The sequence below is a fragment of the Culicoides brevitarsis genome, chromosome 1, assembly GCF_036172545.1.
Source record: "Culicoides brevitarsis isolate CSIRO-B50_1 chromosome 1, AGI_CSIRO_Cbre_v1, whole genome shotgun sequence".
NCBI classification, from domain to species: Eukaryota; Metazoa; Arthropoda; class Insecta; order Diptera; family Ceratopogonidae; genus Culicoides; species Culicoides brevitarsis.
The window spans coordinates 2,372,313-2,394,485 of record NC_087085.1 but is presented as its reverse complement, the minus strand read 5'-3'; the positions used below and the strand labels follow the sequence as shown (position 1 = coordinate 2,394,485).

The window sequence follows — 22,173 nt, the reverse complement described above, 5'->3', positions numbered from 1 at the left end:
AAAACTAAATCAAGAGCAAAAAAACTGTGTCAAAAACTGTGTCAAAGCAATTTTTGTCAAATCTTGTTCAAATGGATAAAAATTTGCCAAGGGCTCTAATTTATCATTTTTAATCATTTTTCAACTCAAAACTGCAAAAAAATTGAAACTGAAAAAAAAATTTTCCTTTGACATAGTTTTGTTTTAAAAACTAAATCAAGAAATATTTTGTAACTCAAAACTGCCAAAAAATTGAAAATGAAAAAAAATTTTTTCTTTGACACAAAAAACTTTTTTTTGTCAAATCTTGCTTCAAATGGATAAAAATTTGTCAGAGGGCTCTAATTTATCATTTTTAATCATTTTATAACTCAAAACTGCCAAAAAATTGAAACTGAAAAAAAAATTTTCCTTTGACATAGTTTTGTTTTAAAAACTAAATCAAGAGCAAAAAAACTGTGTCAAAGCAATTTTTGTCAAATCTTGCTTCAAATGGATAAAAATTTGTCAGAGGGCTCTAATTTATCATTTTTAATCATTTTATAACTCAAAACTGCCAAAAAATTGAAACTGAAAAAAAAAATTTTTCTTTGACATAGTTTTGTCCTTTAAAAACTAAATCAAGAGCAAAAAAACTGTGTCAAAAACTGTGTCAAAGCAATTTTTGTCAAATCAATTTAAATGGAACCAGGACAAAAGTTTAAAAACTAAATCAAGAGAGCAAAAAAAAAAAACTGTGTCAAAGCAATTTTTGTCAAATCTTGCTCCAAATGGATAAAAATTTGTCAGAGGGCTCAATTTTTAAAAAAAAATTGAAACTGAAAAAAATGTTTCCTTTGAAATAGTTTTGTTTTAAAAACTAAATCAAGAGCAAAAAAACTGTGTCAAAAACTGTGTCAAAGCAATTTTTGTCAAATCTTGCTTCAAATGGATAAAAATTTGCCAAAGAGCTCTAATTTATCATTTTTAATCATTTTTCAACTCAAAACTGCCAAAAAATTGAAACTGAAAAAAAAATTTTCCTTTGACATAGTTTTGTTTTAAAGGACTTTTTGAATGAAAATTAGCCATTAAATCTTGTTCTTTTTCTCATTTATTAGATTTTTTCACCGAATTCAGCAAATTTTCTGTTAAATGATGCGGGAACTAAGCAAATCCCTTTCCTTTCTCTGTTGCTGACATTCATATTTATTTACTTCTCATTACTTTCACAACCAAAAACAAACAAAGAAAAAAACTTTTCACGAAAATTTCATCTCAACAAAGGCATTTTTAAAGTCTTTCAACGGATCCGTCGCCTTAATGTAAAAATACATCCGCGTATGAATCACCGTTGCATTTGTCTTTGTCTCCGACACTCGTGCCTCGATCCTGTAATCGCCTTGAGGCAACGCTGACAATCCAAAAGCCTCACTTATCGTCATATTTCTTATATAAGTCGGGCCTTTGAACGGACAATCGTGCAAAACATGCGAATTTTTTTCCTCAACTTGCTTAAAAACGGAATTCAATAGAATATTTTTCCTCATTTTCAGCGCCTCGCAAAAGTCGACACTGAAAAATGGACCAAAAATGCGATAATTTGTTCCGATTTTCATAAAAATTGCTCCGGCAAAGGTCATTTCTTTGAGCTCTCGTTGAACGTCGCACCCCAAATTCACGACAATTTCTGTTCTCGAAACAACTTTCAAGTCACACAAAATATTTCCACACAATTTGGGATTCTTATCGATACAGTCAATTTTCTTCGCCCGCATTGTGTACTCGATTTTCTATTGAAAAAAAAAAAAATACAAATAAAAAACTTTTAAAATTGTAGAAAAAGGTAAAGTTTCATTCGTACCCCATGAGAATCCGCCGCAGCAACGTTAACGAAGAAAAATAACACCAAAATTGGGACGAATGGTATCATTTTCGACCTCTGTGCGTATTTCTCACTGAAAATATTTTGCTGAACTGAATAAATATTTCAATTGATATCCGGTTGGTAGGTCAAAAATAAAGCCATTAATATCTCGTTTTCGGATAATGAACGGGAAAATTGAGCTGTCGACGAATTTTTTGACTTTAGCTTTAATTTGCATTCGTAATGAGAATAATTTTTGACTTTAACTAAACAAATGTTATTGAAATATTTCGCTTTTGAAAAATGCAATCTCGTTAGTTTAGTTGACGAAAGCGATGGAAAAAGGAAAAAAAGAAGATAGACTCAATCAATACGAAGTTTGCATAACAAATTGAATAGAAATTTATTTTTTGCTTTCTTTTTTCCTTGTCTTAAAGCGTTTTAAACGAAAAAAATGCATTTTAAATTATTTTCGAGTCCATCTTAGGTATTCATAATTTAAAATTAAAAAATTTTTTTTTTTTTGAAAAAAAAATAATTTAAAATTTTATTCGAAAATTAATTTTAAAATTTATTTAAAAATTTAAAAAATAAAATAAAATAAAACAAAATTTTTTTTTATAAAATAATTAAAAATTATTATTTTTACATTTAAATTTTTAATTTAATAAATAACAAAAATAATTAATTATCAGAAATATTTTTAAATAAAAAATAAAATTAAAAAAAAAAAATAAATAAATAAAATTTAAATTAATAATTTAAATAATTAAATTTAGTTTAAATATTTTTTTTTAATTATTTAAAATTTTTAAAATAATATAAAATAAAAAAAAATATTAAGATTAAAATAAAATATTTTTTTAAATAAAAATAAATATAAAAAAATTGACCAATAATTATTTTTAAAATATTTAAAATTTAAAAACAAATAAAATTTTCTTTAAAATAATTAAAAAAATTTTTTTTAATTTTCTTTTAAATAATTAAAAAAAAATATTTAAACTAAATTAATTTTTTTAAATTTATTAATTGAATTTAATTTAATTTTTTTTAAATTGTATTTAAAAATATTTCTGATAACTAATTATTTTTTTTATTTATTAAATTAAAAATTTAAATGTAAAAATTCGAGTTTTTTAATAATTTTTCAATAAATCAATAAAAAAATTTTTTAAATTAATAAAAAAAAATATTTTTTTAAAAATTAAAAAAAATATTTGAAATAATTAATAATTAATGTATTAAAATTATTTATTAAATTAAAAATTAAATTTATTTTTCAATAATTTTTTTTTTAAATTTTTAAAAATTTTTTTTAAATTTAAAATTTTTTTTTTATTTTAAAAATAAATTTTAAAATTAATTTTCAAATTTCAAAGAAACGTAAATTTTTAAATATGCAAATGCGCTCTTACCTTTCCCAATCACAGCAAATCAAAACATTTTTCCATTATTTTTTTGCACTTTTATTTATTTACTTCTTCTTTCTTTTCAGATATATAGATTTTTTCTCTTTTTTCATCTCACAGTAGTAAAAATAATGAATAGTTTCTCATAAATAACGGTATAGTAGAAATAGAAATGCCTCGTTTGCTTATATACTACCTACTTTGTATCATCCTGATAGAAGGGAAAAAATAAAATAAAATTGTAGAAAAAACACGTGAACAGAATGATTAATTGAAAATGAAATTCAGACTGACAGTGTGCCGTTGTGTGATGCTCTACAAGGAAAAATTCTGCTTTGATAATCTCTGCTTTCACATCCGTTACCGCACACACACACTTTTTTTTTCTCCATCGTCATTACAAATTATTATTTCATTAAAATGCTGTAGGTTCCCATCAAACATCCATCTACTCAGCACACCGAGGGGATTTATCCTTGAAAGAAGTGAATGTTGTCGGGCTTGAAATTAATCTCACGTAGGAACTGCGAACACAAGTTATTGAAGGGCACGGGACCACAAATCGATATGAAGGTAACGTGATTCGGATTTTTGGTGTCAGTTAACGTTGTTAATTGCTCTTTTGAGACGAGACCTGATTCGCCGGTCCATGATTCGGATGGCGACGAGAGGATGTGACGTACGATTAAGCTGTGAAAAAATATTTTTAAGAAAAATTAAATTTTTTTATAATTTTTTTCGACGATTTTTTAAATTTTTTATTAATAAAATTTAATAAAAAATAAAATTAATTAATTATTTAAATTAAAAATAAATAAAAATTAATTTTTTAAATTAATAATAATAAAATAATTTTAATAAAAAATAAAAATTAAATAGAATAAAATTAAAACTGTAAAAAAATAATTTTTATTAAAAAAATAAAATAAAAAAAAAATATTTTTTTAAGAAAACCAAAAATTTTTATCAAAAAAAAAAAAAAAAATAAATTTACAAAATAAAAATAATTAAATAAAATAATTAAAAAAATAAAATAAAATTTTAAAGTATTAAAATAATTATAATAAAACATAAAAAATAATTAAAATTAAAAAAAAACAATAAATTTTATGAAAAACATAAATAAAAATGAAATTATTAAATAAATATAAATTAATTAAATTTCAAAATAAAAAAAAATAAAATTAATTCAAAACTGAGCTCAAAAAATAAATCTAATTAAAATCATTTTAATTAATTGAATAATTTAATTTAACAAAAATCATTAAGAAAAATTTTTTGCAAAAAAAAAAAAAAAATTAAAATAAGAAAACTCACCGATCTTCCTTTTCAACTAAAGCATCAATAGTTGCACGACACCAAACATCAGCCTCCGTTTTGTTAAAATATAAAAGTTGAATAACCTCACTGCAAAAAAAAAAAATTTTTTTTTAATTTTTTTTCAAATTTTCTTAAAAATCTCCCAAAAAACTCACACTTTGTTTGTACTTCGCTTCAACAAGTATTCCATCAACGTCAACATCGGCGTTAATCCGCTTCCTGCCGCAAGAAGGGCAAATCTCCGATGATCCTTGACACTCGTCAACTGAAACGTGCCCATCGGTCGCGAGACTTTCAATTGACTGGCAAACGGAAGGGATCTTGTTATGTATTGCGATAAGGCACCACACGATTTTACGAGTAACGGGATATTTCCGGGCGTTCCATTGAGCGGCGAGAACGTACGAGGAATCGGAGTGTAACTCCGTGTTATATTAGAGCCTTTTGTGCAAAAAATCCAATAAATTTTTGATCAAAGGAAAAAATGAAAAGCACTTACCATTGATGTTCGCTGTCAAATTTACATGAAACCCGATTGGAGTGATCATTTGCACTTTTTCCTTGGCGGTAAGTAACAAAGCACGCGAATCGTGTGTCAGTTCCTCACGTCCTTGTACGTCATATTCGTACATTTTGCTATCTAAATCGGTGATTTTTTCTCGTTCCATCGTGCCGTAACTCGTCCAAAGATTTGGTTCAGTTTTCATGAATAACAACTCTATTTTACCTTTTTTTGTGGAGAGAAAAATGGAAGAAGATATGCATGAATAATTAAAACATGTCACATAATTCTACAGAAAAAAATTATTAGGTGTATCAAAAAAATTTTTTTTCAACTGAATATTTTTTTTTGCTACATTAAAAAAATAAAAAATTAATTTTAAAAAATTGATATTCAAAAAAATAATTTTTTATATAAAAAAAAAAATTAATAAAAAATAATTTAAAAACAAAAAAAAATATTAATTATAAAAAATTAATTAAAATTAAAAAAAAAAATTTTTTTTAAAAAAAAATTAAAATCTTAAATTATAGAAAAATAAAATTAAAAAAATTAATAATTTATTGAATTTTAATTTAAATACCTAATTATTTAATGAAATTAATAAAAAATAATAAATTAAATTAAATAAAATTAATTAATAAAAAAAATAATAATTTGTCATAAAAAATTATTTAATAACTAAACAAATTTAATTTAATTAAATAAATTTTAATTTAAAAAAAATATGATTAAATTTAATTTTTTAAAAAATTAAATTAAATAAAAATTAATTTAAAAAAATAAAAATTAATTAAATTTAAAAAAAATTAAATTTAATAAATTTAAATAAAAAAAATAATTTAAATTTATGAAAAATAAAAAAAATTTAAAAATAAAATAAAAAAGAAAATATAAATTTTAAAATAAAAAAATGAATTTTCATATAAAATTATTTTTAAAATTTCAATTTTTTTTAAATTTAATTATTTATTTTTTTTGTTCTGTTTTAATTTAACGATTTTTATTTAATCGAAACCTGTTGATTTATTATTTTTTTTTCGTTTTATTTATTCATATTTTTTTTTCTCTCTTTTTTTATCATAAAAACTTCATTTTATAACGAGCGAGAATTGAATGAAATTTTTAATATATATTTTTTTTCCATTTCAACAAAAGCAACAAAAAAAAACTTTTTTTCGGATACACCTAAATGAATAAGTCAAAACGTGTCATGAAAATGTCATCATACCTGTTTCGCTCGATAGTCGTATCGTGCATGGCCATCGTACATCGGCAAAAAATGTAATTTTAAATAAATGCGTGACATCTTCCACAAAAACACGGATGCTGAACGTTTTGGCATCGGCGTGATGACACTCGACGATTAGCCCGGGATTGCATAAGGCGCGCGTGTAAAAAGTCAAAACGATATCTGCCGTCTTTTGGATCCAATCGAAGCGCGGCACAATTTCTTTCTTGTCCGCGGGCACTGTAGTTGGCGCATCGGCGGCATTTTCACTCTTATCTGGTCCCACGAGTTTTTTGCTGCTTGCTTTTCGACTATTGCTAAAGTCAATTGTGACGGTGTTGCGTAACGGGCCAACGAGACATTTCGAGAGAAGTTGTTCGTAATTTACCCAGGCATGCACGGAGTCAAATAGCGCGGTTGCATCTTTGCCTGCGCCACGCATTAGTTCTTCGCCTCCTGAAAATGCGGGAAATAAAGGGAAATTTTTATTATTGGCATTTTAAAATTTTTATCCCAATGCACATTTCAAAATGTTTTCAATGAAATTTTTAAATTTTTATCCCAATGCAAATTTTTAATTTTTATCCCAATTTTCATCCCGATGCAAAATTTTTAAATTTTTATCCCAAAGCACATTTCAAAATGTTTTCAATGAAATTTTTCAAATTTTCATCCCAATGCACATTTTAAAATATTTCTCAATGAAATTTTTAGAATTTTTATCCCAATGCACATTTTAAAATGTTTCTCAATGAAATTTTTAGAATTTTCATCCCAAAGCACATTTTAAAATGTTTTCAATGAAATTTTTCAAATTTTCATCCCAAAGCACATTTTAAAATGTTTTCAATGAAATTTTTCAAATTTTTATCCCAATGCACATTTTAAAATATTTCTCAATTAAATTTTTAGAATTTTTATCCCAATGCACATTTTAAAATGTTTCTCAATGAAATTTTTCAAATTTTCATCCCAATGCACATTTTAAAATATTTCTCAATGAAATTTTTCAAATTTTCATCCCAAAGCACATTTCAAAATGTTTCTCAATGAAATTTTTAGAATTTTTATCCCAATGCACATTTTAAAATGTTTCTCAATGAAATTTTTCAAATTTTCATCCCAATGCACATTTCAAAATGTTTCTCAATGAAATTTTTAGAATTTTTATCCCAATGCACATTTTAAAATGTTTCTCAATGTAATTTTTCAAATTTTCATCCCACTGCACATTTTAAAATATATCTCAATGAAATTTTTAGAATTTTCATCCCAATGCACAATTTAAAATGCTTCTCAATGAAATTTTTAAATTTTTTTCCCAAAGCACATTTTAAAATATTTCTCAATGAAATTTTTAGAATTTTTATCCCAATGCACATTTTAAAATGTTTCTCAATGAAATTTTTAGAATTTTTATCCCAAGACACATTTCAAAATTTTTTCAATGAAATTTTTAGAATTTTTATCCCAATGCACATTCAAAAAATTCACCCCAATGCATATTCAGAAAAATTAGATTAATTGACTAAATTTCTTTGAAAAATTTTTAAAATTCAAAACAACTTCAACTCACCTCCCGGATGAAAATCCATATACCGCGTGACATTATAAACACGACCACGCAACGCAATCCAACAGTCATCCGGTTTATTGTGTTTTGCGAGTTCCGCATGACTTACGGCGGTAATTACACCGCCAGTACCTGTTAAATCGACACCCGAGCTGCCGAGTCGTATCCAATCCATGAGCGAATGCCCGGGCTTGAGTGCCGTTTTGTTGCGAGGATTGCCTGAAATGAAACAGAAACACGCGTTCAATTAAAAAGTTTTATGTGCAAATTAAACAGCTGCGGTAACATCACGTGGATGCCTTTCGGATTATTATCTTGATCAAATAATTGCCTTCAAATTTAAATTTCAAAACTTTTTGTTTGTTGTGCTGATTCGAAATTAAAACATATTTAATCAACATTTCAATCTGCTTCACGAGATAAATCCAATTTTTTTGTCAAGTACAAGGCGTCTCCATCGAAAAAATCATTTAAATCACATTTTGATGAAAATCGGAAATTTATCGTCTCGGATTGTAATTTTAATTAACTGCGAACTGGGGAAATGTCTTGCCGAAGTAACCGAAAAACCGAAACCTTTTCAAACAAAACAAAAATTTAATAATAAAAAGGGGGATAAATGCTTCATGTTTTAAACATTTTCGATTAACTCGCTTCGCTTTCTCTCTTTTCAAACATTCCATGTCATAAAGTTCATTAAAATTTAAGGCTTGTCTTCTTGTAGCGTGGAATGAAAAGGACTTGTTTGTTATTTAAATTAGTCAATTTTGCTTGTGTTTGGCAATCCAGGTATTAAACGACGAGCGACAACGACGAACGACGACGTGAAAATCCGTGAAGCGTTATTACACAAAGTTAAATTTTAATTAGTTGCTAAACGAGCTAGATGTTTCAACGCAGGATTATTATTGTTAGTGTTGTGAATAAAATTTTTATTTTGAAATATCATCAGAAATTTAATCTGTTAAGCAATTATCATGAATGGAATTATTATCGAGGATGGAGGTGAAACGGTGTGAATTATTGCTCTTCGTCAATTAGCGTTGATTGAAAATATTTGTGGAACTATTGATGCTTTTCAATGGTAAGTTTTTTTATGATATTTTATAAATTTATTTTTTTTTTAAATTAAATTTTTTTTTTTTATTTAAAAAAAAAATTTAATCAAGGAATTTTTCACAAATTAAAAAAAAATAAATAAGATTTAATGGAATTTTGATTAAAATTAATTAATTAAATTAAATCTTGGAAAAAGGTAATAAATTAAATTAAATTTAAATAATTTAACATTCAATTTTTTTTAATTTTTTAAAATTTATTTTATTTTAAAAAAATCGAATTAATAAAAAAAAATAATTTAATTTAAAATCTATAATATTTTACATTAAATTAATTTTAAAAAAATTAATATTAAAAATATATATAAATTTTTTTATTTTATTTTTTTTTTAATTTTAATTAATTATTTTTTTAATTAAGGTTTAATTTTTTTTAATGAAGACAATAATTTATTAAATATTTAATTCATTAAATTTACTAAATTTTCAATTTTATTAATTTTCTTAAATTTATTTTATTTTAATAAAAATTCGATTAAAAAATTTAAAAAAAAAATTAATTGAAAAAAGCATTCAATTTAATTAAATTAAAAACTTTTCATTTAATTTTTTTTTTATTTTTTTATTTTAAAAGATTTTAATTTTTTATGTTTTTTTTAATAAATACATAAATTTTAATTTAAAAAAAATATTTTAATTTTTTTAAATAAATTTTGATTAATTTTTTTTAATATAAGTTTAGTTTTTTTAATGAAAAAAATTAATTTAATTTAATTTTATTATATTTAAAAAATTTTAAAAATATAAAAAAAAAGTCAAAACGATGAATAAAATCCCAAAATTGTATAAATTAAATTCATTTTATTCAATTTGCCTGAAGATGAAGCAATCAATATTTGAAAATTTTTGTTCTGATGAAAAATTAAAATTCAATAAGCCCAATGGCAATTTCAGTATAACCAAAACATCTGCATCAAATAATCATGAAAAATTAAAAATATTCATTAATAATTAAAATTATTCGAAAGAACTTTTAAAGTAACAATGCAACAAAATTTCGCTGTAACAGCAAAGTTATGAGCAATTTTTACAACAAATTTAGTCACTTTGTTTGTAAGAATAATAGAAAAGTTAATTAATTCCTTCAAACAACAAAAAAAAAGTACTTTTTCTCCATCGGAAGTACGAAAAAAAAAAGACAATAACTCGCAAAGTGTTTTTCATTGTAGCACACAAAACACGAGAAAGACTCGGGAAAATTTTAAAAAAGTTTTTTTTTCTCATTGTTTGTTTGTTTTTCCTTCTATCTTTTATTTTTCTTCCATTCAAAAATCTTCGAGCGGAAAATTTTAATCCAAATATTTTCATTTACATTCCATGGAAATGGACTTGATGGAAACGCCCGGTACTTAATAATTCCCCATAGTCATTCGCAATAAATTTTACCCATTAACCTCCTCTTTTGCGTCACACAAACGAAAAAAAGTAAAGGTAAGTAGTAAATGAAAAATCGGCGCCATAAAAGAACAATTCCATGACCATAAATAAGTAAATAATCGTGATAATAGTCGGAATAATTGACGATAAAATTTTTTTTATGTGCAACTCGAGCATTGTCAAGACTTTTCTCTTGTCTATTTTATGGCATTCGGCAAGTCTATGAAGCAGCATGAATTAATTATGGCGGATTTGGGAAAAAGTTTTTCGTGAATAATTTCCGCTGAATCACGGAGAAAGTCAAATTGCGAATTGATGATGATGAGCAGAAATGAAACAAAAAGTGATAAGAAAACAATAAATAAGTTTCGCTTCGCTCCAATGGGTAAATTTAATGATGAATGACGGATTTCGGGTGCTTCCCACACCCACAATTTTATTGTTTATACCGCCATTATAATTATTAGTAATTATAATTAATTGCAGCATTGTCTGTTATTTATTTGTTGCCCACACACTCACAGAGAAAATTCACTCAGGACTCGAGCACGGGCAGTAAATCACAATTAAGCTAAATGGTTACACTTGTAATTATGATACACTTTTGCCACTTGTGTCGTGTAATGACTCGGTAGAATTTTCTCCAACTAATCGACAGCGGAAAAAAGAACGTGACGTAACGTGAGGCTTGTAGGAGAAATATTTTTTGGAATTTTTTTTGAAGCAATGGTAAATTTTAATCTAAAAAAAATTAATATAATTAAATTAAAATTAAATTAAATTAATATTAAAAAAATAATAATCTTAAAATTCTTTTTAAAAAATCGACCTAAAAAATAAACTTCTCAATTTTTAATCGAATTTTAAATTTTTTAAAGATTGTAAAGTTTCAAATTTTTAATATTTTTCAAATTTTAAAAAATTTGAGTTAAAATTTTCAAATTTGTTGTAAATTTTTAAGAAAAACTTTTTTATTTTTTGATGTTTTACATCGATTTTTTTCAAATTCAAAAAATTTTAAGGTCAAAATTGAAAATAAATTGAAAAAAATGAAAAATTTTCAACATCTAACTTTAAAAATTATTTAAAAAAAAAAAATAAATAAAGAAAATAAAAAAATTTCGACCTGAAGCTTAATTTTTAAAAAATGTTAATTTTTTAAAGATTCAAGTCGAAATATTTTTTATTTTATTTATTTTTTTTTAATAAATATTTTTCAGTTTTTTTGTAATTTATGAAATTAGATGTTGAAATTATTATTTTTTTTACAATTTATTTTTAATTAAAAATAAAATTTTTAATCAATCTGGAGCTTTTGAAGATTTAAGTTTTAACTTTTATTTTTTATCAAATTCTACAGTTTCTTGTAAAGTTTTTTAAAATTTTTGATTTTCTTTTTAACTTTTAAAAATTTTCTTTTTACAAAAATTTTAAATTTTTATCAAAATTTAAAAAAAAATTTTTTTTCAATTTTTTTAAATAATCCAATTTGATATTTTAAAACTAAAAAAAACTTTAGTCAAATTTGGAATAAATCTAAAATTACTAAATAATTAAAAATTAAATTAAAATTAAATTAAAAAAAATTTATTAAATAAAAAAATAAATTAATTAATTAAATAAAATAAATAAATTAAATTTAATTAAATTATTTAATTTATTTTTTTTAATTTATTTAAATTTAATTATTTTTTTAAAATTAATTTAATAAAAATTTCAACTTTTTTAATCATTTTCGAGTCATTCAAATCGAAATTAATTAAAGAAAAAAACTCTGCTTTTACAAATTTTTTTTCAGAATTGCAAAAGTACATTTCTGAACATGATAGATCCTTATAACATTCATTAAAATGCTCAAACAGACCGCCCATTGTGACGACTCTCTATTTTGAATAGCTTCACTCGATGCGGAGATATAACTCACAACGATGACGACGCCGACGATGATGATGAAAAATATCGCATGACGCTCACAAAAGCATTCACTTGTTTGTTTATCTACTACTCTAGTTGGTATTTACATTGATACGCTTGTCATATTACACCGCACCGCAACTCAAATAGGCATCGTCGTCCTACACCTGCAAAGGATCATGTAAGCGAATAAAAAAAATCTATGACGTCTAACTTTTTTTTTCCTTCTAATTTTTTTTTCTACAAGAGCATTTAAATCCAATTTAAAAGTTGTTGTCGAGCACGAAGCCGCCATGTCAACCAAACTGAAGGGAATTTAATTTTTGCATTGTTTGTGACTCGCATAAGATAAATTTAGGTTATTTTACTGCTTCCTAGATTATCCCTCATTATTATGGCACGTGCTCATACATATGAAGATGATGATAAACCGAAGGAAGGAATGTGACAGCATTTTTATGAGCGCCTCATTTAAGTTGAAACTTTTTTTTTTCATCGTGTCTCGACAAATAATAATAAGGAAGGAGAAAAAAAAGGTAAAAATATGGTCGTTTCAAGCAAATTTCTTTTTTTTATTTCTTCCCTTTTTTTATTTTCTTTGTCACAGAAATCGGATTCAAGCTTTCATCGATTTATTTACGGGAGAAAATCTTTTTGGATCATGCAGAGTTGTGAGTATTAACAGATGCCTTGTCAACCGCAGACTTATTTTTTGATTTATATGATTTTTCTATTGCAGTTTAAGGACGTTCGAGTGTTGGAAGTTTTTTTTTTTTTTATTTTTTTTTTTTTTTTTTTTTTTATTTTATTTTATTTTATTTATTTATTTTTTTTTTATTTTTATTTTTAATTATTTAATTTTTATTTAATTATTATTTTATTTTTATTTATTTTATTATTTATTTAATTATTTTATTTTTTTCTATTTTTTATGTTATTAATATTTTTTACAGCAAAGATAAAAAGTTAAAAAATTTTAAGTGAGTGAAAAAAAATTTCTTTTTAATTTGTTTTCATTTTCAATTTTTATTTTTTTTTTAATTTAAAAATTTTAAGTGTGTGAAAAATTTTTTTTTAAATTTCTTTAATTTTTTTTAATTTTAATTTATTTATTTATTTTTTTTATTCATTTAATTATTTTTTTTTTTTTTTATTTTTTTATGTTTTTAATATTTTTTAACAGCAAAAATAAAAAATTCAAAAATTTAAAGTGAGTGATTTTTTTTATTTTCTTTAATTTTTTTAATGTTTTATTTTTTACAGCAAAAATAAAAATTTTGGGTAAGTGAAAAAAAATTTTTTTTAAATTTTTTATTTTTTTTTAAAAATAATAAAATTTTTTACAGATCTCCTTGGAAGAGCTTTGAGCTCATTTGAAACAAAATGAAATAAATTAATCCAAACCAAGCATAAAAATTACTTTTTAATCCAAACCAAGCATAAATATTCACTTTTCGTGAAACAAACTCCCAAATTAGACCGACCTCACTTTACCTGATTGTCTGACAAGCAAAGAAGAAATCTGTCTTTGCATGAAAATTCCTCTTGATTGACTCAAGGAAGAAAATACAACGACAAATATGACACAAATACAAAAAATTGACATTATTCACATCCAGGTTTTTTTACATACAGAAAAAAAGGTGAATTAAGCTGACTTGATTGGATGACTTTTTGTTATTTTTTTTTTTACAAACAGATCCTAAAAAATACAAAAAATTCAAATAATGAATGAAACGGAACAAAAAAAATTTTTTTTTTTTTTTTTTTTGATAAAAAAAGGATTCATTTTATTTTATTTTATTTTTTTTTATCACCAAAATGATAAAAAACGAAAAATAATCAAAATTGTCCGTATTTTTTATGTCACACATTATTTTGTGTTATTTTTTTTATTGTCGTCACAATTTTACGAAACACTGACCATTACTTACAAATAAAAATAAAACAAGACCCTTTTTTGCCGTATATGTTATACATATGTCAAACATTCAATCAAGCAAATGAAATGCGGGTAATTGCCTTTTTGTGTTTTTTGCGGAATGTTTAAAAATCATTTTTGCACCGAAAATATTTTCGAGCATGAGAAAAGGTCGACCAACATTGTAAATTGTCGATGTTGAAATTTTTGAGCAAACACAAAATAAATGGCATGAACAATCAATCGCTTCTGTTATACAGAAAATTTTCACTGTGAGCCATAAATAAATCAAATAAACAAATCAATTTTTAGGCAAAAATGGAAAATTTTCTCACCTGTGCTTCATAGTCACAGCTGTGGTTAAAACTTTATTTTTTTTTTGCGTTATGGGAAATAAAATAAATTTTGAGAGAAATTGACAGACGTAATTCGACACATGATAAAGTTTTAAATTGAAATTTGAAATGTTTAGTTGAAAAAATTTTTAAAAAGTACCTGGCGTCACCTTTTGTCATGAAATAAAAAATTAAAGCGGATCACGTACAACTGAGAAGATGTATCATGTAACAAAAAAAAAGTAAAAAAAAAATATAAATTGTAAACACGTCTAAAAAAGTTTCACAGACAAGACACATTTTCACACTTGGGATTTTTTTTTTGCTCATTTCTTGCATCTCCATGAAATTTACGACAGAAAATAAAGTATAAAAATTGCAAGAGTGCTTTTTGTTCTTCCATCAACGCAAAAAAAAGCGAGAAAATTTCTTTCACACCATTTTTCTTCGACATGAATGCACATGAAAAGCTTCTTTGCTGCGCGAGAAATGTTGTAAAAAAAAATTTTTTTTTTAATTATTAAGACAAACATTTCCTTTCCGCACTTCAGTGTGAGGAATCTTAATTACGAAATTTTTTTTTTGAATATTTACGACGATGTTGTTCGACGTCATGAAAAAAAATAACAAACATTTTAATTAAACAAACGAATGAATAAGTCATTCGTCATTTTGTTTAACTTTCGTCTCACTTATCGTCGTGGGAGTAACACTCACGCACTGAACAAGCAAAAAAATTGTCGGGAAAAATTTTGATCATTTATCATTGAATTGAATTGTAATATTTCACGGCTTTTTCTGTGTCTGTGGTTCGTACTTTGAGGTAGGCGGCAATGATCATAATCGAAGAAATCACAAAAGAAAAGCTCAAGGCGAGAAAAGCATTAAGTAAAAAAAGGAAGATTAATGTTTTTGTTGAGAGACCAACATTAATTAAAAAATATAATAGAAAAAAAGAGTCCTTCGTGATATAAAAAAAATCTGGAAAAAAAATCTTTTATGAGGTGTTAAAATATTTTTTTCTAAAAACGACAGAAAAACGACGAAACATCTTAAAAAACGAAGAAATAAAAAAATAAAAAGTCGGATAAATCATTAAATTTCCACTTTTTTGCTTTATTATCCTCTTCGTTTTTTTTTTCGCATTTCAACATTTTTTTTTATTGTATTTTTCACACCAATAAAAATAATTTCTTCGTAACTTTTTTTTTTTTTTTTTTTTGTAAAATTCCCTCAGGGAATACCCAAGAAACATTAACTTAATCATCTTAATTCCCATAATTGGATAATTTTTTTGTGTCCATCTTCATTTCATTCACATTTTTTTTTTTGAACACGAGCTAAAATGAAAAAGGACACAAAAAAGATACCTACAAGAGATTAACGCCACGTAACATGTTGGAAATACAACAAAAAAAACATCAGATAAGCTAAATGAATTAAAAACATTCCATGATTCACTCACAGAGAGAGTTGATTCACACACAAAAAGAGATTAACTAGCAATTACATTGAACACAAAACAAATTAACTTTTCTAGATTGTGTCGTTGTTAATTTTTTTTTCGTTTCTTGTAGCGAATTTGGAATTAAAAGAACTAATAATAGAGACACGCGATATATTGGCAGGAATTTCTGCCAATTTCGATTGTAATTAAGATTTATCGTAAGTAGGAATTTTAATGAATTAATTGTTATTTAATTTGAGCAGGACATGGATGGTTTTGAAAAAGGACGAAGAAAAAAAAACACGGAAAAAGGTTAAAAATAGAAATTTTGGCACGTGTCGATGAAAAGTGTTGTTTTTTTTGAAAATGTCACGAACTGTAGATATTTTAGATGATTTTAATGTTTGATGATATGTCTTTAAATAGAATTTTTGATGAAAAGATATATTTTTTTTAAACATTAATTTTATAAAAAAAAAAAATATTTTTATAAATTTCCCGCATTCAATTTTTAAAAATAAAATGTATTTATATTTTAGTAAATTTTTATAATTAAATTAAAAATAATTTAATGAAAATACTGAAAAAATAAAAAAAAAATCTAAAATTTTAAACATTTCCTGAAAGGAAATAAAAAATTTTTAAAATTAAAAAAAAAATATTTAAATTAATTTCTGATAAATTTTTTAAATTTCCCGCAATGCATTTTTCATCTTAAAATAAAAAAAAATTTTTTTTTTCAATTTTTTCAAATAAAATTCAATTTTTTTCAAATAAAATTCATTTTTTTCAAATAAAATTAATCAATTTTATTTTTTTTTAAATTAAATTAATTTAATTTAATTTAATATTTTCAATTAAATAAAATTAAATTTAATAATAATTTTAATTTTTTAATTTTTTTAAATTAAATTAATTATTTAATTTAAATAAAAATGATTCTAATAATTTTAATTTTTAAAATTTATATTTTTTTAAATTTTTATAATTCAATTTTTTTAAGAAATTTTTTTTATTACGAACGTAAATTTTATAAATTGTAACGTAAAGGACATTGCTCTCATTTTTCGTGCACAAAAATGTGAAATATGAGATACTCATCGCTCATTTTCTTTCGTATTTTTTTTTTTACTTCCTACTTTTTTTTCTTTTATTTTTGGCATGTCATGAAATGTCAATAAAAAATGTTGTCAAGTACGTTTTTTTAATTAAAATTAAGGATTTCTTTCCAAGTATGTCGAACACTTGTAATGCTCGCTAAAACTTTTAATTAACCTAGATGCGATCGTCTTTCATCTTTTTTTTTTTTTGCCAAACTTTTTCTTCAATAAAAAAAAATTAAAAGTTTCATAAATTTAGATGAAAGTTCAAATAATACCTCGACGTCGTCTATCACACAACATTTTTGACAGGCATAACCGGTCTTTCCTTATTTTTTCATAAACATTTTTAAAAAAGGCATTTCCTTGATCCTTTGTTCCGTATCAAACAAACAGGAAAAAATAAGAGAATAAATTTGAATAACAAAAACATTTTATTTGAAAAAATTTCTCCGCGCACACAAAAAAAAAGTGTAATAATGAGAAAAGAAGAAAAAAATCTTCTGAAAAGTTATCGTAGGCAGGTAAATAAACACCTGTGATGATGACTTTCTTTCTTTTACGCTTTGACGAAAAAAAAAATAAATAAATAAAAAATAAGTGCGGCAATTTTTCTCAGAGTCCTTTGTGTTATTCGAGACTATGGAAAAGTTTAAATTGCCCGTCAAAGCATAAAACGCTTTTCAAAAGAATTTTCAGAAAATGACGCAATTTAATACAAATAGATTAAACACTAATGTCAAGTTGTTGTTTGTCACAAATGTAGGGCGAATGACACTTGTTCACAGAAAAAAAATAATAATTTATTATCATTTGTTACATTTTTATTATTATTCGTGTTGAAATTGCTTGAAAATATTTTAATTTAGATTTATTTAATTTTTCTTTTTAATTTATTTCTTTTTTATTTTATTTTTTTTCTTAATTAAATTTTATTTATTTTTTAATTAATTTTTTTCCTTGAAAGTTCATATTTCATTTTAATTAAAAATATTTTTCTCAATTAAAATTATTATTATTTGTAATTTTTTTTTATTTTAAATATTATTTAATAAAAATTTTTATTTTAATTAATTTAATATTTTTTAATTAAAATTTTAAATTAAATTTTATTCATTTTTTAATTTTATTAATTTTAAATATTTTTTTTTAATAAAATTTTTTATTTTTTTTAATTTAACATTTTTTTTAAAATTTTCTTTTAATTTCAGATTTAATAAAAAAAAATTAAAATTAGTGAGTGACTTGGCATATTTTACACGCCACTCCTCATCTTGATATATCTTATCTCTCCCTTCATATCACAATAAACGTAAAAACAAGGAGTGCACTTTCTCCTTCAAGACGTGCCTTTTCAAGTTTTTCGCTGTAAACGACAACGAAGAGTACAAGTTAATTCAATTTTATGACTCAGGCAACAATGTTTGATTTATATTAGCAATTTTGAAAAGTGCATTCTTCCAAAGGTTTATGGACGACGACATGAGAAAAAGAGGTTTACGGTGCACTCGTGATCTGACATGCGATACGGAGGATTTATGAAAATGTACTTTTCGTGGAAAAAAATAAATGGGAGAAAAAGTGGTAAGAAAATATTTTTGCAATGAAAGTTCGTGTCAGAGAACAAAAGAGCTTCTCGTTTTTACAAAAGTGAAGAATTTTTATTAATTTCTTGGTTTTGTACTGAGAAATTCGTCTGATAGCTTTTAGCAAAAAAAAAAAAAAAAATGAAAAATGAGAAGATTTAAAAAAACTTTTGTATTTGTCAAGTCAGATAAAGGATTTGAGATGATTTTACAAGATTTAAGAATTTTTTTATTATTTTATTTTTTTTTTAATTTTTAAGAAAACAGATCAAAAATTGAATTTTTTTAAAGTTTCTTATCAAATGATATCATTTATTAAAATTTTTGTGTTTAAATAATTACTATTTTGTTTTCAAAAATTAAATTTTAAATTTTGAGCTTGACCAAAAATTTTCTTTTTAAAATTTTTATTAATTAATTTTATTTAAATTTTTAATTAATTATTTAAATAATTTTTTTTTTAAACTTTTTTTTATTTTTATTTAATTTTATTTTAATTTTTATTATTTATTTTTTTCAAAAAATTAATAAAATTTAAATAAATTTTAACTTTTGCTCAGTTATAAAATTAAAAAAATTAAATAAAAACTTTAACGATAACAAAACTCCAAAAATTTCTTGAACAAAAACTTGAAAAACTTTTCTTGTCAAAACTTGTAATCTTCCTTTTGCTCTCCAATTTGAACATAATGCACTTATAATTCTCCTGTATATCAAACGAAGTGACACTTTTGTAACAAAATAATAATATTTATCGAGTAACTACATTTTCTCCATTTCCCGTAGAGCGTAGACGACAGACACAAAAAAGACCGAAGACGAGATGCAATTCTCTTACGAGATCAAGATGCTTCAAAATGCACTTCACTTTACGATTTATCCTTTGATACTTGGATTGTGTGCAACAAAAGTAGAGCACGCCAGTAATAGTATGTCATTTTTACGCTCGACTACACTCTTGAAACTTATAACAACGTCATTCAATGCTTGGCATGAGTAGCGGATAAGATGAATGTCGAGTCGAGAAAAATGCAACAATCCGATCCGATCTTTTTTCGATTACACAACACACAACAAAAATCCCACTAAATCCGCGCCCGTTGCAGCTATCCAATTAAAAGTTGCAAAAAAAATAATAATAATTGCGTTATTGAGAGTATAACTGCGAGGACGACGAACAGCGAGAGAAAACATGAAAAGGGAGAATAATTTAACAAGGTATTGTGCTTTTTTTACAGAAAATTCACAATAGTCGACGTGCATGTAATTTTTAATTTAAAATTTAATTTTTTTGCAAAATTGAGTTTTATTTTTTAAAAAAATAATAATTTTCACTTTCTGTAGAATGTTTTTTAATAAAAAAAAAATTAAAATTAAATTAAAATATGGAAAAATTTGTGAAAAATTCAAAATTTGTTTTTTTTTTTTATTTATTTTAAATTTTTATTAAAATATTTTTTTAAATTGAATTAAATTAAATTTATTTATTTTTAAAATTAATTAAATTTTATTTTTTTTTTAATTTAAATAAATTTATTTTTTTTTAAATTTGATTTAATTTAATTTTAAAATATTTATTTTTTTAATTTTATTTCGAAATTTTTTTAAATATTTTAATTTTTAATTTTAATTTTTCAATTTTCTTTTAATTTTATTTATTATTATTTATTTTAAATTTTTCAAAAAATTAATAAAAATATGGAAAAATTTTAATATTTTTATTTTGTTTTAAATTTTTATAAAAATATTTTTTTAAAATTTAATTACCTAATTATTTTTTTTTTTGTTTTTTTTTTAATTTTATTAAAATTTTATTTAATTTAATTTATTTTTTTTTTAATTAAATATTTAAAAATTTAATTTTATTTATAATAACAGTAAATTATTTTTTTAAATAAAATTTTGAAAAAAATAAAAAAGTGAGTTTTAGAAAAATATTTAAAAAAACAAATTAAAAATTTATAAAAGTATAATTTAAAAAAAAATAAATTTTTCGAGGAAAATCAGAAAAGCAGAAAGAAAATCCTATAAACTGTTCATTTAACAGCAACTTTAAAATTTATTTTATATTTTTCGTGTTGTTAATATAATTCTACCGAAAAACTCTGTACAAAACTCGTAACACGATAAACTTTTTTTTCCCGAAACAGTTTTCCGAATCAAAACAAAAACGTTGTACCACTAAAAATATATTTTTTCAAATGGTATAATCCTAATTGCGGAGGAGGCGAATGAGGAGAGAGGGAGAGATAAAGTAAAAGGAGGAAGGGATGATACACAAAAAGTGCAGTGAAGTGAATACTGATGCATTTTTAATCTGCAAAAATATAAATGATGATTATATAAATGGACATGCCAAGTCTGACGTTACGAACATGAAGACGAAAAAAATTAAATTTCATGCTTTTCTGCATGAATAACGAAATTTGCATCATTTATGATTATTATTTATTTAATGCACAAACACAAAGTTTATTCTTGGGTTTCTTCGGCAGAATTAGAAGAAGTTTTGCGTCATCATCGAAGGAAGATGCAACAGAGCAATTTCATCAATTGAAAAAGTTTTTGTACTAAATAAACAGTAAAAAAATAATAATTTAAATCAGAAGAAAGAAGACAATTTTTGGAGAAAAAAAAAGAAATGAATTTATTTGAGGAAAAGGAGCAGCAGATGTTTCCAATGGAGCGTTCAATGTTTTATTTTATTATTTATGGGCGATGTTCGAAAGTACGAACAAAAACGCCTCAAGGACGAGTTTTGGTCCTTTTTCGAAGAAAATTTTCCTTTTTTGCATGAGAATTTGATTTTTCAATTAAAAAATCAAAATTAATCCCTTTGAAAGAAAAATTAACCAAATTTATTTTTCAGGTTCTTTTGGGCAATATTTCGACTTTGACTTGAGATTTAAGGAATTTGGAAGCTTTGGGACATTTTCAGGTAAATATGAAAAAAAAACAATGATCAAAAATTATTTCAATTAATTCAAACCAAGCAAAAATAAATAATCAATATTTTAAAACTTAAAAAAAATAAAAAAAAAATAAAAAATAACTGCCTTAAATAATTGCAATAGATGAAAGCTGTTAAAATATTTACTGAAATATTTTTTAAAAAATTTTTTCAATAACTTTGTGTCATTTATCAGTTAAAATTAATAAAAAATAAAATTAAAAATTAAATTAAATTAAAATTATATTTAAAATAATTAAAATAATTTTTTTAAAATAATTGAATTTAAAAAAATAAAATAATTCTTTAAAATAAATTTAATTTTTTTCTTTTTTATTTATTTAAATTCTTTCTGAAAATGACTTAAAATATTTCAGTAAAAAAATTTTTAATTCTTAAATAATTTAATTTTTAATATTTTTTTTTTATTAATTTTAATTAAATTTTATTTTTAATTTTTTTTATTTAATTTATTTTAAATTAATTTTGAATAAAATTATAACTGATTGAAGACACAAAATTTTTTAAAAAAATATTTCACTTAAAATTTCAACATCTGTCA

General features: G+C 23.1%; 2 protein-coding genes across 4 annotated transcripts in view; one reads left to right on the top strand and one right to left on the bottom strand.

Annotated features, from left to right (window-relative positions):
* The window catches only part of LOC134836707 (enoyl-[acyl-carrier-protein] reductase, mitochondrial-like), a 226,824-nt gene that overhangs the window by 151,133 nt on the left and 53,518 nt on the right, over positions 1-22,173 (top strand). The window lies entirely within an intron of this gene.
* The window catches only part of LOC134827672 (cytochrome b5 reductase 4), a 40,797-nt gene continuing 21,921 nt past the window's right edge, over positions 3,298-22,173 (bottom strand). For 2 of the 3 annotated variants that reach the window (XM_063840432.1, XM_063840431.1), the window contains 6 exons: positions 7,867-8,082; positions 6,291-6,746; positions 5,057-5,284; positions 4,713-4,998; positions 4,555-4,644; positions 3,298-3,927 (listed from right to left, as the gene is read on the bottom strand). In XM_063840432.1, coding sequence (XP_063696502.1) covers positions 3,708-3,927; positions 4,555-4,644; positions 4,713-4,998; positions 5,057-5,284; positions 6,291-6,746; positions 7,867-8,082 — 1,496 coding nt within the window. In that variant the 3' untranslated portion in view covers positions 3,298-3,707. The remainder of the gene's footprint in view (positions 3,928-4,554; positions 4,645-4,712; positions 4,999-5,056; positions 5,285-6,290; positions 6,747-7,866; positions 8,083-22,173) is intronic. The other variant, XR_010161807.1, reaches the window with a different exon arrangement.